Source organism: Epinephelus fuscoguttatus, linkage group LG23, assembly GCF_011397635.1.
Source record: "Epinephelus fuscoguttatus linkage group LG23, E.fuscoguttatus.final_Chr_v1".
Taxonomy (NCBI): domain Eukaryota; kingdom Metazoa; phylum Chordata; class Actinopteri; order Perciformes; family Serranidae; genus Epinephelus; species Epinephelus fuscoguttatus.
This window is the reverse complement of record NC_064774.1, coordinates 29,575,119-29,588,594: the sequence shown is the minus strand read 5'-3', so window position 1 is coordinate 29,588,594 and position 13,476 is coordinate 29,575,119. Positions and strand designations below refer to the sequence as shown.

The window sequence follows — 13,476 nt, the reverse complement described above, 5'->3', positions numbered from 1 at the left end:
AAGCTCAATAATGGTACTTTTTAGCCAAAAGACCCAAAAGGAGAAAACCTTTTGTAAAATATCCTCCAATTTTTGTGCTTCTCTCAGGCCGTCATATAAATGGAAGCGACAGGTGACTCAGCGTGTCCCATCAGTGTCCAAAAAGAGGAAAATGTCCCTGCTGTTTGACCACCTTGACTCCTGTGAACTGGCTGAACACCTGACCTACCTGGAGTACAAATCCTTCTGCAAGATCTTGGTCAGTTTGCCTGCAGTCTGTGCTGAAGTTGTGTATATCTACTGTGATCTTTACAGCTCTTAAATTCTTTCAGTTCTCAAGTAATGTCACAGGCTGCAGGCTTATATTAGTTGCTAAGCAATAGTGGGTAAAATTGACTTTTATTGGTGGTAATTATATTTGTTTTCTGGAAGCATTTTGCTCTTTGAGTGTTATTTTGGGAAGCAGAGGCAGTGACTGGGTGTGCACTGATTTAGATGCTTTTAGATAATTTATTCAAGTGTGATGGTGTTGGTGGCAAGATGGGGACAGCGGTGGTGATTTGTCTTGGCTTTGTCTTTGTGTGTCTCCTTACAAAGAGATTCTGGCTCAATACAAAACAAAATAAGCCACGAAGAACAGAAATATAGAGAATCTAGCCTTTTGGTCATAATGTGCAGTAATGATGCTTTTCTGCATGTAGAGTAGGTGAAAACAAATCTGTTTTTTTTTCTTTGTATTTCCCACATTAAAGGTTGGCTTAATCAGTCAGTGAATCAGCCAGTTGGCTGCTTTGTTATCCACACTGCTTTCCTAAAGGAATAGTTCAACAATTTGGTAAATACAATTAAAATACACCAGAAAAATCAATCGGACAAAGCCAAGAAATAGAAAGTTTTATTAAGTCCCTGTAATACAGTAAATATTTGGTTTTACACTTTCCTGTCTGTACAGAGTAAAGCTGGGGTAGGCATAAATCTGGAAAAGGCAGAATTTAAAATTACACCCTCCTCCTGCCCCATACATTAAGTGTTTCCCATGCAGTGATTTAATAAATCTTATTCACCCCGCCCCTGTTTATCAAACAAATACAACAACAATTGGCTGCTAGCCACGCCACAGTCCCTCCACCTCTCTCCCTGCCGCTGTGGACTGCTTCCCCAAGAGGAGAGCCGGTAACAGCACGGGAGGACAGATCTTTGGTCACGGCTGTAACAGCTGGAATTTGGCTGGCACAAACCCCTCCAACGGCCAGTGGCAGCCTTAGGTCTAAGGCCCTGATCACACAGAAAGCACACTGCCTTTTGTTTAGGTGGAGGAATTAAAAAAAAAAAATCCTTACTGCATCTTTTTATTGTTGCCAGGCAACCACCCCATCACCTCCTACCCTAACCATGTAATCAATCATCCGTTTATTTTATTTTATTCATTTCATAGTAATTGGTAGCTAGTTCCTAAAATTGACAGGTAGAGGGTACTTGCTCTGTTTGAGGGTGAGAGGCTGTCAGTAAATAGTTTGTTGGGCACAGGGAAACGGAGATCTATGTGGGTACATGAGACCCTAAAAAAGAGGGTGGATTACGGGGAGTACCACCAATTGGTCCAGGAGCTTCACCTAGATAACGGCCATATCAAGTGCTGCACTTATATGCTTTCACGCCTACTGATTTCTATTGAAATTGTGAAGTTGTATAGCTTTGTGTTTCTCCTACCTAACTTGAGGAGTTCAGAGCGCTCTGGCAAAAATGCCAGGCAACTGGAGTGCAGAAAGGTGAGGCGCTTAGCAATGCAAAAACAGTGAGCAAAAAGCTTCATTGTCATTAAAAACAATCACAAAATCACCTCCAGCTGCTAAAATGCTTTCTGTGTGATCAGGGCCAAACCTGTGTGACAGCAGCAACAGAAAGTTTGCCGAGCCTGGCTGGCTTTCGATTGCTATGGCTGCCGACTGGGGGCTCTCCTGATGAGGTGGTCTGTAGTTGCAGGGAGTGAGGTGGAGGACACACTGTGATTCAAGGCTCTAGCTAACATTAGCTACTTAAATTTGAACTTAAGGCTGCAGCCGTTAGCCTTTGGCTCTGGTTTGCAGAAAGCTAAACTATAAGCAACATACTCTTCAACTTTTGCACCAACAGCCAATAGACACCTCATCTCTCTAAAATGACCTATGATTGGCCAAAGTCTCCAGTCATGGGCAAAATTTTCTAAAGCCTGAAAACAGAGCCAAGAGGAGGTGCAGAAGTCTAACATGGTCAAAAGTTATTATGGGATTTGTGTCCAGTGATGCCCAAATAAAATTGCTTACCCCATGTTAGTGAGCTTTAAGGGTGCTGGATGGTGGATTGGATTATACTTTCCCCAAAATGTAAATGTTATGTAACTCAGTATGTCTTTTGTTAGACCTTTCCTGACATTTTACAACAACATTTGAGGATATAATCTTTTGGATATGCAAAAATACTGGGATATACAGTAAAATGTGTCATGCCCCTTCCTGCTTTCAGTTTCAGGACTACCACAGCTTTGTGATGCACGGCTGCACAGTGGATAACCCCATCCTGGAGCGTTTCATCACCCTTTTCAACAGTGTCTCCCAATGGATCCAGCTCATGGTTCTCAGCAAGCCCACTGCCCCGCAGAGAGCCGCCGTCATCTCCCACTTCATCAGAGTGGCACAGGTCTGTCTCTTGGGCCTGTTAAGACTGCAAACCTTTTTCAGACAGAGCTGGAGGGAGTTTTTGCATGTACAGGCAGACTGATAAGAGGTAACTGCCTGGAGCCACAGAGCAAGAGGAGAGGAAGTCGTAAAAAGGTGAATTACAGATAAAACCAAGAGATGTGGAGAGAAGGGGAAAAGTCAGGGTGAAGCCTTGATGACTTGCACGCACGCACATACGGATATGATCATTACCGTTCAGTGTGAGGAAAAGTGAACTTAATTTAAAAAGGCTTTAGAGATATTAGCATGTTCAGATGCCCACTGAGAGCTCTTTAACATAATGCTGCTGTTAGAGGAAAGTGAATTAAGAAAGTCTTGTTTTAGCTGGGTGATGATGCATTTTTGGCAAAGCTTTTATGGGCCTAGGGGGTTGTTAAATTGTCTCAAACACTGGAGGAGCATGTAAAACTGTATTTAAAAGAATACAAATCACCTAAATTTGGGATGCAACATTTTCCACCCCAGTTGCTAGAAGAAAATGTTGGCATTGTGCATATCAGCAAACAACGAATACATTACATTTACAGGTTTCTTACCTATTATATCAATGTTTCTAAAGTGATGCAGTTTATAAGCAGACTAACCCATCGGGATGTGGAGGGGATGGTGGATGGTGTGTCTCCTAGGCAAGGTGCTGCCAAGGTGCAGACCACTGCAGACCACTGTTTGAAACCAACAAACAGCAAAACCAATCTTTGCCGTGTTTCCAACAGGCTATTAGGCACCAAACGTGGGTGTTTTGTAGTGACCGGTTGCAGTTTTTTCAGCAGTATTTCAGGGGCTAAGCGTGGGTTTTGTAGAGACCTGTTGCTGTTTTTCTATTGCCTTTTAAGGCACCAAATGTGGATGCTGTTTTTGTGACCTGTTGCTGTTTTTCCATCCGCTTATGAGGCACCAAACATTGGTGTTTTGCAGCAACCTGTCACTGTTTTATAGGCACCAAGCGTGGGTGTTCTGTGGCGACCATTGCTTTGTTTTCAGTGGGGATAGTGGCATGAAAAGCAATTGTTTTTTATCAAGACATAACTACTTTTCCAGCCAGGATTTTGCCCAAACTGTGTATTTCAAGCCAAAACATGATCTTTTCCTAACCAGTACCAAGTGTTTTTTGTGCCTAAACCTAACCACATGTTAGCCACAGCACTGTTGAAACATAAAGTTTCAGCATATCTGCAACATAATAACATGCAAAAATAACCTATCCAAGGTTTGCAGAAATGTACAGTGACAGCATTTTTTTTCTGGCAATTGAGTTGAGATTTTCACAAACAACAAAAAAAAAAAAAAAAAAAAAAAAGAACAATAAAATGTCATAATTCCTAAAAGAGGATGAGCTTTGTTCTACAAAGAAGAGAATGTACAAATAAGACACAGTGTGTCATTACTTAATTATGAATTATGTGCACTTTCTATTGGCTAGAAAGAATCAAATGATCCTTCTGTAAAATACTTGAAAATGTTGACATGTTGTTGGCCCCATGAAAAAGGATCCAAGTCATTAGGATTCATCTTTTTCGGAAAATCTGAACTACATTTTGGGGTAGTCCATCTGATAGTTGTCATTATTTTTCATGTAAAATAACAAAGATTAAAACTTAGAAGAAAAGTCGGGTTATCATCAATGTTAGGATTCATTGTCTAGGGCCACGAATGAATGAAAATTTCTTGGAAGTGCATTAAATAGTTCAAAGTGGTGGACTGACTGACACTGCTATTCCTGGAGCCATGCTGCTATCATAGCGAATGATCTCTTTTCCTGCAAGTTTTGCCTTCACTGGGAGGTCCAGGCTTGTCTTTACTTACTCATTCCTCTGTATGAGTCTGTTGTCTTTTATATTGCTGGTTGCAAAGATTTCCCCCTGTATATTGAGCCTGAATAACAGTCTGACACATTTAACTCCTTTGGCTCTCCATCTATCAACTTATCTCTTCATGTCTATGCTCAGCAACTGAAATCATGTGTGGTCATCCACAGGTCAACATGGTTCTAATCCTAATCTTAACTTAATCTGGTCTCTCCCAACCAACTCCCAAACAAAGTATCCAGCTTGCTGCCTTTTATGGTTCCCTGCACATATGCCTTGAGTCTGTCATTCTTTCACAACAGAGACATCCCTCTAAATGCCGTCCTGGGCTTCAGTGTAATTGATTTAATTTCAGTTTGATGTTATCATTTGGTCTGCCAGATGGGCTGGGTTCTCTCTCTATGTGACAATTCACTCATCTCTGTGAGAGGGAGCTTCAGTCGACCATAGAAAGTGCAGGAAAAAAAGAATATTTATCCCGATAGCCTGCAGTGTGAATGCATCCTCATTACTTATTGCAAGTCTGCTCCTGGACTGATACCCATTCTCCATCTATCCTTCCCTTCAGCTGCAGAACAAATTTCTGTCTCTCATAATTTATTTAGTGGGGTCTCAGCAGGTCAACACCTCCCTCTGTTTAAGTACACCAGCACAGCAACACCTCAGCAGAGTTCTTGTCTCGCGCTCTTGTTTTTCCCTCCTTGATATTGAATACTTGGACATTTTCCAGTATTTTGTAAAGCTTTGACAGTGTTGTGGTGGAGACAGATGCTGATTCTGACCAGTCTTGTGTGGGATGAATGATTATGACAGATCAGCGGCAGAAGGCCTGAGAATAATCTCCTCTTGATCTAATGTCTCTATCCTCCTTTCCAAATATCACCACTCTATCTGTACCTTTCAGATCATTTGGAGTGTAATGCTAATAAGCATATGTTAACATGCAAACATGCTAAAGTAAGATGATGACCATGCTAAATATTAGACCTGCTAAACACTGAGTATTCTGACATTAGCATCATGCTCAAAGCATTACTGTACCTGAGGACAGACTGACAGAGCTGCTAGCATGGCTATGGACTTAATCTTGTTACAAGACAGCATTGTTTGACAATGACAAAAGTTGAATCTGTCAATACATCGCATGTAATATTCCTTACTTTTATATACTGTGCTGGCTGTTTTTAATGGAACGATTACTGAACCTGGCCCTCATCTGCAAAATGTCACACAGATTAATATTAACTGACTAGGAAAATATTCAGCATGACCACACAGAGATGCAAAGGCACTGCAAAGAGACATAAAGTAATTACAAAAAAGGGCAAAGCCACCAAATAAACAAAACAGCCAAATAAGACACTGAATTACCACAAAGAGACACAAAATTACCTCAAAGAGACATAATGATAACACAGAGACAAAAAAGTGATGCATTATAATGATAAGGAGATTTAAAACAACAACACAAAAAGAGGCTAAACAAATATAAAGTGCGTTTCTTGCTCATACATAGGAGAGGTGGGGGGTCTTTTGCATACCAGCTCCCAGATTCCCATTGTCTGATATTCCTGGTAGTGTGTCCATATTAGAGGTGTAAACTCCTACTTTTATCACAATATAACATTATATCAATTCTTTGGACAACAATGCATTATTAGCTGATAACACTAAGTCTAACATGATAAGATTTTTATTCAGTTCAGGTTCCTTCAATCGATTTGAGGTTATGTCGTATGCAGATTTAACACATTTGGTTTCAGAAGAAGCTGTCACCCCTTCAAGTGAACTTTTTTTTTTCGCCTATACTTTTTCTTACTTAGATTTAGTTACTGCATCTCTCGACATAACAGAAACTTTGAATTCCATTTGCAGCCTACAGAGCAGCTAATATTTCCCTCGTGAAAGCAAGAAGTTAGCAGTGGCATTTTTTCCACATGGCATGTGCTTTGTCTGTTGACCCGTCTTTTATCCAAAATCCAAAATATTTCCACTCTGCTGATTTATTGCAGAGAAGGGAGTAAATATCCTTGTCTTTCTGAGCTGCATTGTTTGATGGTGACACAGACGCACCATGGGAATATCAAAATAAAGGCGAATCTTAAAGGGGTACGTTGCCAATTTTTAACCAGTTCTGTGTCACTGCAGTGTGGGCAGTGTGTGCAGTTGAGTGGAGTTGAGGTGCTCCCTGTATTATTATTAATGATGCAGAATGATGTGTTTCACATCAACTTGTGGACTTTTGCTCACGGCGTGGGCAGGGAGTTCATGGTGCTGCTGGCAAGGGGGGAAGCCAAGCACCATTCATCTGCACATAAAATTCCCCACATTGCGGAGACACAAGTTTCCCTTTAAAGATGATGATATGGATTAATGTTTTCATTGTGCATTGATGATACTGGATGATACTGATCATTGAATTGATACATCAGTCCAGATCGACGGATCATTACACCCCTAGTCCTCATAAAGATAATCACTGTTTCTCATTTTGAATGTAATGCCCAGAGGTCATTTGGGACTGTCATCTATCCATAATGGGTGAACATTTGGGCAGATACATCAGAAACAGACTATCCCTGCTGGAAATCCCGTAGTCAATTCTCTGCCAATTTGAAACGCCTCAAACTTTGGTATTCAGAAAAGCATCCTGGTGTGAGCACATGCAGGGACAAAAATTATGTTCAAGCTGATTTCAGATGTATTCAGAGGCAGCACAGAAGGTAGCCTTGACACACTTGACATTTCTCAAAGCTTCAGGGTGTGCTGGTTGTGTCCCATTTAAGCTTCCTGTTGGGCGTGCATTACTAATGGCTCATGTTCATAAGTCTTGACTGCGCATTGTGTTATAATTTTAAATGCAAAAACATCCCTTTCATGCCTATTGTAAAGCTCCATTTCAATCAATTTTACAATATGTTTGGTCTGTGCCTTCGGCTTTCATAAATAGCCACATCACCAATTGGCTCTGTGATAGCAATTAATTGACAAGAGGATGAATTCCATCTCCGAACCCCATCATACAATAGATGTATTGTATACCCAGTGGGAAGCCCTGGCATATTGACAATGACACCTTTCTCAGGCCTCGCTCGTGGTCACATGCACGTGCAGTTTAGGCGAACATACTCTGCGAATGCTGGGCTGCTTTCCACATTGCTTTGCCAATTGATTCTAAAGGGTGTTTGAGCTGAATCAAATGATCCCCTCTGGCAGCCCTCCCACACAGCTGCGACCCCATTGATTTTCTGTGAGATGCCATGCAGGCTGAAGGGCAGCGGGGAGCCCTGCAGAGCGCCATTCACAAAGTGTTAGCTTAAGTTTGACATAGACAGGTTAGAAAATTCAGTAATATCTTGGTAGGCCAATACTTTAATATGGTTATGTGTGGATGTGCATGTGGGCTGCTGAACGCTAGTCTCTGGCTTTATATTTTGAGGGTTTTCTCTTTCCTGACTCCTCATACTGTACATAGTTTTTTTAACCTGTGCCACCCTCACTCTTTTGCTCTCCTTTTTAGATCCTCTTTGGCAGTGGCTTTCACAGTCATTCACTGTCTCCTCTTTCGCCCTCACTCCTAATATTTCCTCCTTCTCGTCCACAGAAGCTGCTGCAGTTGCAGAACTTCAACACACTGATGGCTGTGGTGGGCGGCCTCAGCAACAGCTCCATATCTCGTCTCAAAGACACGCAAACCCACATCAGTGCAGAGACCAACAAGGTGCAGTATCCATCCTCCCAACCATCACTGATCTCTCTCTGGCATCAACAGCCTAACACTGCCACACAAATTCAATATTCACTGCATGTCGATGCTCTTAGCTACCAACTGATATTGGATCTTGATTCAGTAATCCACATGTCCTCCTTGTGAGCTGCCAAGCTCCTTATCTGTGCCTGTTACTCCTACACGGTGGCTTTTTAGAACCATGAATTTGAGCCATATAACTGGAATGCAACTGTTGTTGGGGGAGTTGCAGTCAGTTATGTAAGTCCATCTGGAGTAAAGTTTTCCAGAGTGTTTGTGATACTTCTAAACAAGTCTCTCTTGAGATAGGCTTCCTGTTTGCTGCCAAGTCTCATCTTACCCCTTTCCATTTTGTCCACCCTTGAAGTGGAAATATACCCGTTTTTTTTTTTGCTTTAATTCATCTTTATGAAGTAAATGTTCATTGAACAACAACAGTGAATGACTATAGAATAATGACATCACCAGCATTTAGATTGGTTCCCTGCAAGGCTTACTTTCACTGTGCAAGTCTGTCTGCCACTGTCTGCCACCTAACCTCCTAAGCCTAACCCTGACAACATAACCCTTAAATTATTTTCATCCCCCTCCATTTACTCAACCTGCAGGTTTTTAACAACCTCATTGAACTGGTGACATCATGTGGAAACTACAGTCAATACCGCAAGCGCTTCTCCGAGTGCTCGGGCTTCCGATTCCCCATCCTCGGTGTGCACCTGAAAGACCTCATAGCCGTGCACGTGGCGCTGCCAGACTGGGCCGACAAAGAGAAGACGCGGGTCAACCTGGCTAAGACCCAACAGCTGTACGCCATCCTGCAAGAGCTGGCACTGATCCAGGCCACGCCGCCGAACATCGACGCCAACACGGACCTGCTCAACCTGCTTACAGTGAGTGCAAAGAGTGGACAGAATGTGTATGTGCAGCGTTCAAGGTGTTAGGCTCAAATTAAAGATGTAACAGCTTGTGCCGGGTAAAATCAGGTCCTGAATCAGGTGCTGTGAGTTGGTTATTCATCACAAAGTGCAAAATTTGAAGGCGCCCAGACAGCATTGAAGTAGGAGGAAAAACTTTGAGAAGGCCGAGCACACAGCCGGTGTAAGAGGCAGTCTGTTTGATACACAGAATTTGTTCTGCCTTGATTTGATTGGCTCGTGGTCAGACCGACTGAACAGCAGCCAGCTGGGACGAAATCTGTGAACAGACAAAGGCCAGAGATTATACGTAACCAAGGCATTCAAAACATTAACCTCCAAGCTCGCAGTATTCCTGTCTCAAATAGATGTGGTCCACAGTGGTGAGAGCAGCCTTTATATCATAATACAGGACTGCTGTAAAAATAGATTATATTGAGATTGACAAGCAAGACATAATAGAGATAGATTGATACTTCAACCTACAGTATTTTAACAATAAACAGCAGAATGTCATCTACTCAATGCAGATAAAAAGTTTAAACCAGGAACCCGATCTGAGATTACTCTGATGACATCATCAGGATTATTTTTTCACTTTGGAAAGCTCCTACAGAGCCACAGAAAACATCAAAACTGTTTCCACAGGCTGCATAATAATGATGAGTACACTAAATATCTTTGGTTGACTGCTGAAACACTGCTATCTGGTTGCCAGACTCAATTTTCTAGCATTGTGCTGTCACCCAGGACAAAGAGTCACAACCTCAGTTTAAGCATGCCTTTGTTGAACTCCACTGAACTTTAAATTGTTAACCTGCTCTGAAGCCTTTTGTCTGTTCCTGTATCCTAAGTAAAGACTAAAGAGCTTTTGCTGTCAGAACGTTTTGGCTTTGAAATGACTTAAAAGAGGACCTCAGTGGAGTCAGTTTCTCCTTTTAAATCTCAACACTTCTGCAGGGAAGTCTTGATTTTGAGAGATTGCATTGCTATATTGTGTCATCAGTGCTATCAAAGGGGACCTATTATGCTTTTTGTATTTTGTGTCTTAAAGTTACAATAAAGGACGTTCATATTAAATGTGGCCAAAGTTTCAAATAACTAGGCAAATATATGTAGCAATCCCTGTAATCCCTCATTTTGACATAAGAACTGTGCAGTGCTCTTGGCATTTTTAGCCAAATGGTTAGTAATCTTGTATCGTAATTACCAAGGCTGGGAGGTCATTTGAAAACCATGTAACTCCAGCTTTGATGATGTTTTCTGTTCTTATTGCCTGGCATTGAAAGTATTTATAGTTCCCTCTGGGAGAATCCTTTTAACACCGATGGGTCATTTCTATAATACATGGCTTCCCATAGGGATTCTACTTTCACCTTGCCCTTCAGGCCTTCTGCCTTCTGTTATTCCCCTGGCTGCAGTGATCCAGAGACTTTGCTATACGAAAGTCTCAACATTAGGCCCGTTTCCACCGCAGGAACTTCAGGGTAATTTTATGGGGCCGGAGCTGTTGGTGCGTGTCTCCACCGCAGGAACCACCCCCGAAGGACAGAGTTCCGCAACTTTTACAGGGGCTAAACAAGTCCCTGCCTCGGAGTAGGTACTCAGAACGGCCCCGAGAAACTCCTGGCTGGGGCTTGGGGATTACTTGGTGCTGACTGGATATACTCAAGGCGGGATGTGACGTTTTGTAATTAATAACATGGTTATCGTAGATTAGCTGGGATTACCATTAGCTGTTAGCGGTGACTGTAATAACTCATTAAACGGTCCGTGAAAAAATATTTTTTCCAGCGGAGATCTTAGTTACAACATGATTGAACTAGCAAAGCAGTTTTGTGTTGCTATGTATGGTGTTTATTCAGTTTTGGGAAATCACGATGTCTAGAAAGCATCAGCTGACAAGCATCAGGGACAGCTAACAGCAGCAGCAAAGCTAACATCAGGACGTCATCTGTTAAAAGCCTCCCGTTGTTGGATACGACATGAAACTACTCCAGTTAGCTCAATCATGTTGTAACTAAGACATCTGCTGGAAAAAATATTTTTTTCACGGACCGTGACCGGAGTTATTACAGACACGGCTAATGGCGTCCCCACACCCCTACGTCGCTCTGGTCAAAATGGTCGCGCAACGATCACATCACATACAGAGCCCGGTGACTTTACAGGAACCTTCCTCCTACTCTGCTCTCTCTCCGCTCTCGCCGTGGAGACACGGCGGTTGAGAGGGCCGAGGGGACGTTCCTGTAGTAGTTCCTGCCCCCCAGATAGTACCAGGAACTTCTTCAGTGGAAATGGGCCTAATGCTGACCAATCAGAGCAGACCAACACATTCTCACCCAAGACCTCGTCACATGTTGCAATTGGTCATGGACTTTTGCGTCCAGATACGATGTGCAAGGCACCCTGGGTGTGTTGATTGTTGACGTTCTGGGACCCCGTGTCAAGTTCGGCCTGTTACATGCATTGTCTTTTTTCAAATGCACTTCCGTTATCAAAGGAAATTTACAGTTTACTTACAGTCCCTTTCAAAATAAAGGCACTACATTGGTACAACACTGCAAATTGATGTTTTTTTTCCTTCAACAACAAACGCACATGGTTGGGTTTAGGAAAAAAAGAACAGGGTTTGGCTTTATAATCTAATGGGATGGGAACACCGTTCTCCTAGGAGAAAGTTGATGTTTGTTGGACCCATCCACCAGTGCACCCACAAACTCTACTCGGACTTTAGCTGCTTTAACTTTTGTTCTTGTCCCCCGCGTTTCCCCCGATGCCGCCAAGCGCCATTAAAATATAACGGTGACCGGCCACGTATCATGCCCTCGTTAAAGGAGGGCTTTTTCCGATGCCGCAAGTTACCGGATGTTGATGACTTTGGAGTGAGACTGGATTGAGCAGACTGGGCTTTTTGGAGTGTGGCTTTAAGTATCTCAGACCAAGGGTGAATACAGGTGTTCCAGCACAGACGGTATGAGGGAAGTAAAGGTGTTACAAATCAAGCATATAAACATCTTCTGGTAGAGACCTTAAATACAAGTATGAGCCTGAAAAAGAGTATTATAGGGTTCCTTTTAAACTGTAAAAGTGTAAACATTTTACAGTACAGTCATTTTGCAGCTTCTTCCCCAGACTATTTTCTGTCTTGGCTTACAAAGGAATGCTCTCTCCCTCTCCTTATATTACACTTTGTGCCAACATTGCACTCCTATCAATCACCAAAGACCGACAGGAAGAAATTGAAGCCTCCATCAGGAAATAATCTTCTCAAAACACATTGTTGCCCTATAAAATACATTAAGCTCGTAATGTGAAATGATGTGGGAAAGGCATAATTTAAAAATGCTTACAAGTATCATTGAGGAAATTACCCTTTTTATATTCTGAGTGATAGTTATCTATGTCTGAGCAAACAGTTAAATACAGCTACAATTTATGTTTAGTGCAAGCTCTTAAACTGGGAATAGTGAGGGAGGCTGATCTCAGTTTTTGTTGCTGTGTGCACTTCAGTATGAAAGCTAGGGTTGTGTTTTGGCACTTCACACCAAACCCCTGAGTGTGTGTGAGTATTTTTGGCAGATGCAGATAAGAGTTTCCTGAATTTGAGAAGCTCTCTGTATTTAAACAATCCCAAGGGATTAATCACTCAATCCGGCTGCAGGTGTTCGCGTGAGATTGTAGCTGGCGCCCCCCCTTTTTTTTCTGTGAAAATGAATGAAAGAAAACAACTTGACAGGTTTTGGAGCCGAGGGGAACCAGGGAAGTTTGCTGGACAGAGTCAATACCCAATTATCTTATGCCAGTGCTTATTGGACTTTATCTATCTTGAGTCTGAGGGGATGAGCGCAAGGAGATGGAAAGAAAGTCGATACATCCTTCAAAATAATCTCTACACGGGCATGCCTGCAAACCACACAAGTTTAATCATACTTTCCTCCTGTTTGATTCAAATTCATCAGCCCTTCAGATAATTCAAATTCTACCAAATGATCTTGGATGTGGTGAACAAGTCACAGTTAACCTTTTCACTGAAATACAACAAGCATCACTAAATCAGACGACCAAACAAGGAGAAAAGCCTTTTTTCCCCCTTCCGCACTTCCCACTTCAACTCAATAAAAGCCAGGAAACACAATTACGGTAAGAGAATAGCTCTGAGGAAAATAATGTGAGGACAACAATGGATGCAGTGGATGATAACATGTGGCACTTGGCTGCAGCATTTTAGTTTGAGCAAAAAATAGATGCTGCTCTCTCACCTGTTGCCATAGTGGCTGTGTACATTATAATGAACAGGTCTGTGTGTGAAA

General features: G+C 42.2%; 1 protein-coding gene across 2 annotated transcripts in view; it reads left to right on the top strand.

Annotated features, from left to right (window-relative positions):
• LOC125883513 (RAS guanyl-releasing protein 2-like) overlaps positions 1-13,476 on the top strand; it is a 53,494-nt gene that overhangs the window by 17,192 nt on the left and 22,826 nt on the right. For both annotated transcript variants that reach the window (XM_049567830.1, XM_049567829.1), the window contains exons 6-9: positions 88-238; positions 2,482-2,655; positions 8,106-8,222; positions 8,858-9,139. In XM_049567830.1, coding sequence (XP_049423787.1) covers positions 88-238; positions 2,482-2,655; positions 8,106-8,222; positions 8,858-9,139 — 724 coding nt within the window. The remainder of the gene's footprint in view (positions 1-87; positions 239-2,481; positions 2,656-8,105; positions 8,223-8,857; positions 9,140-13,476) is intronic.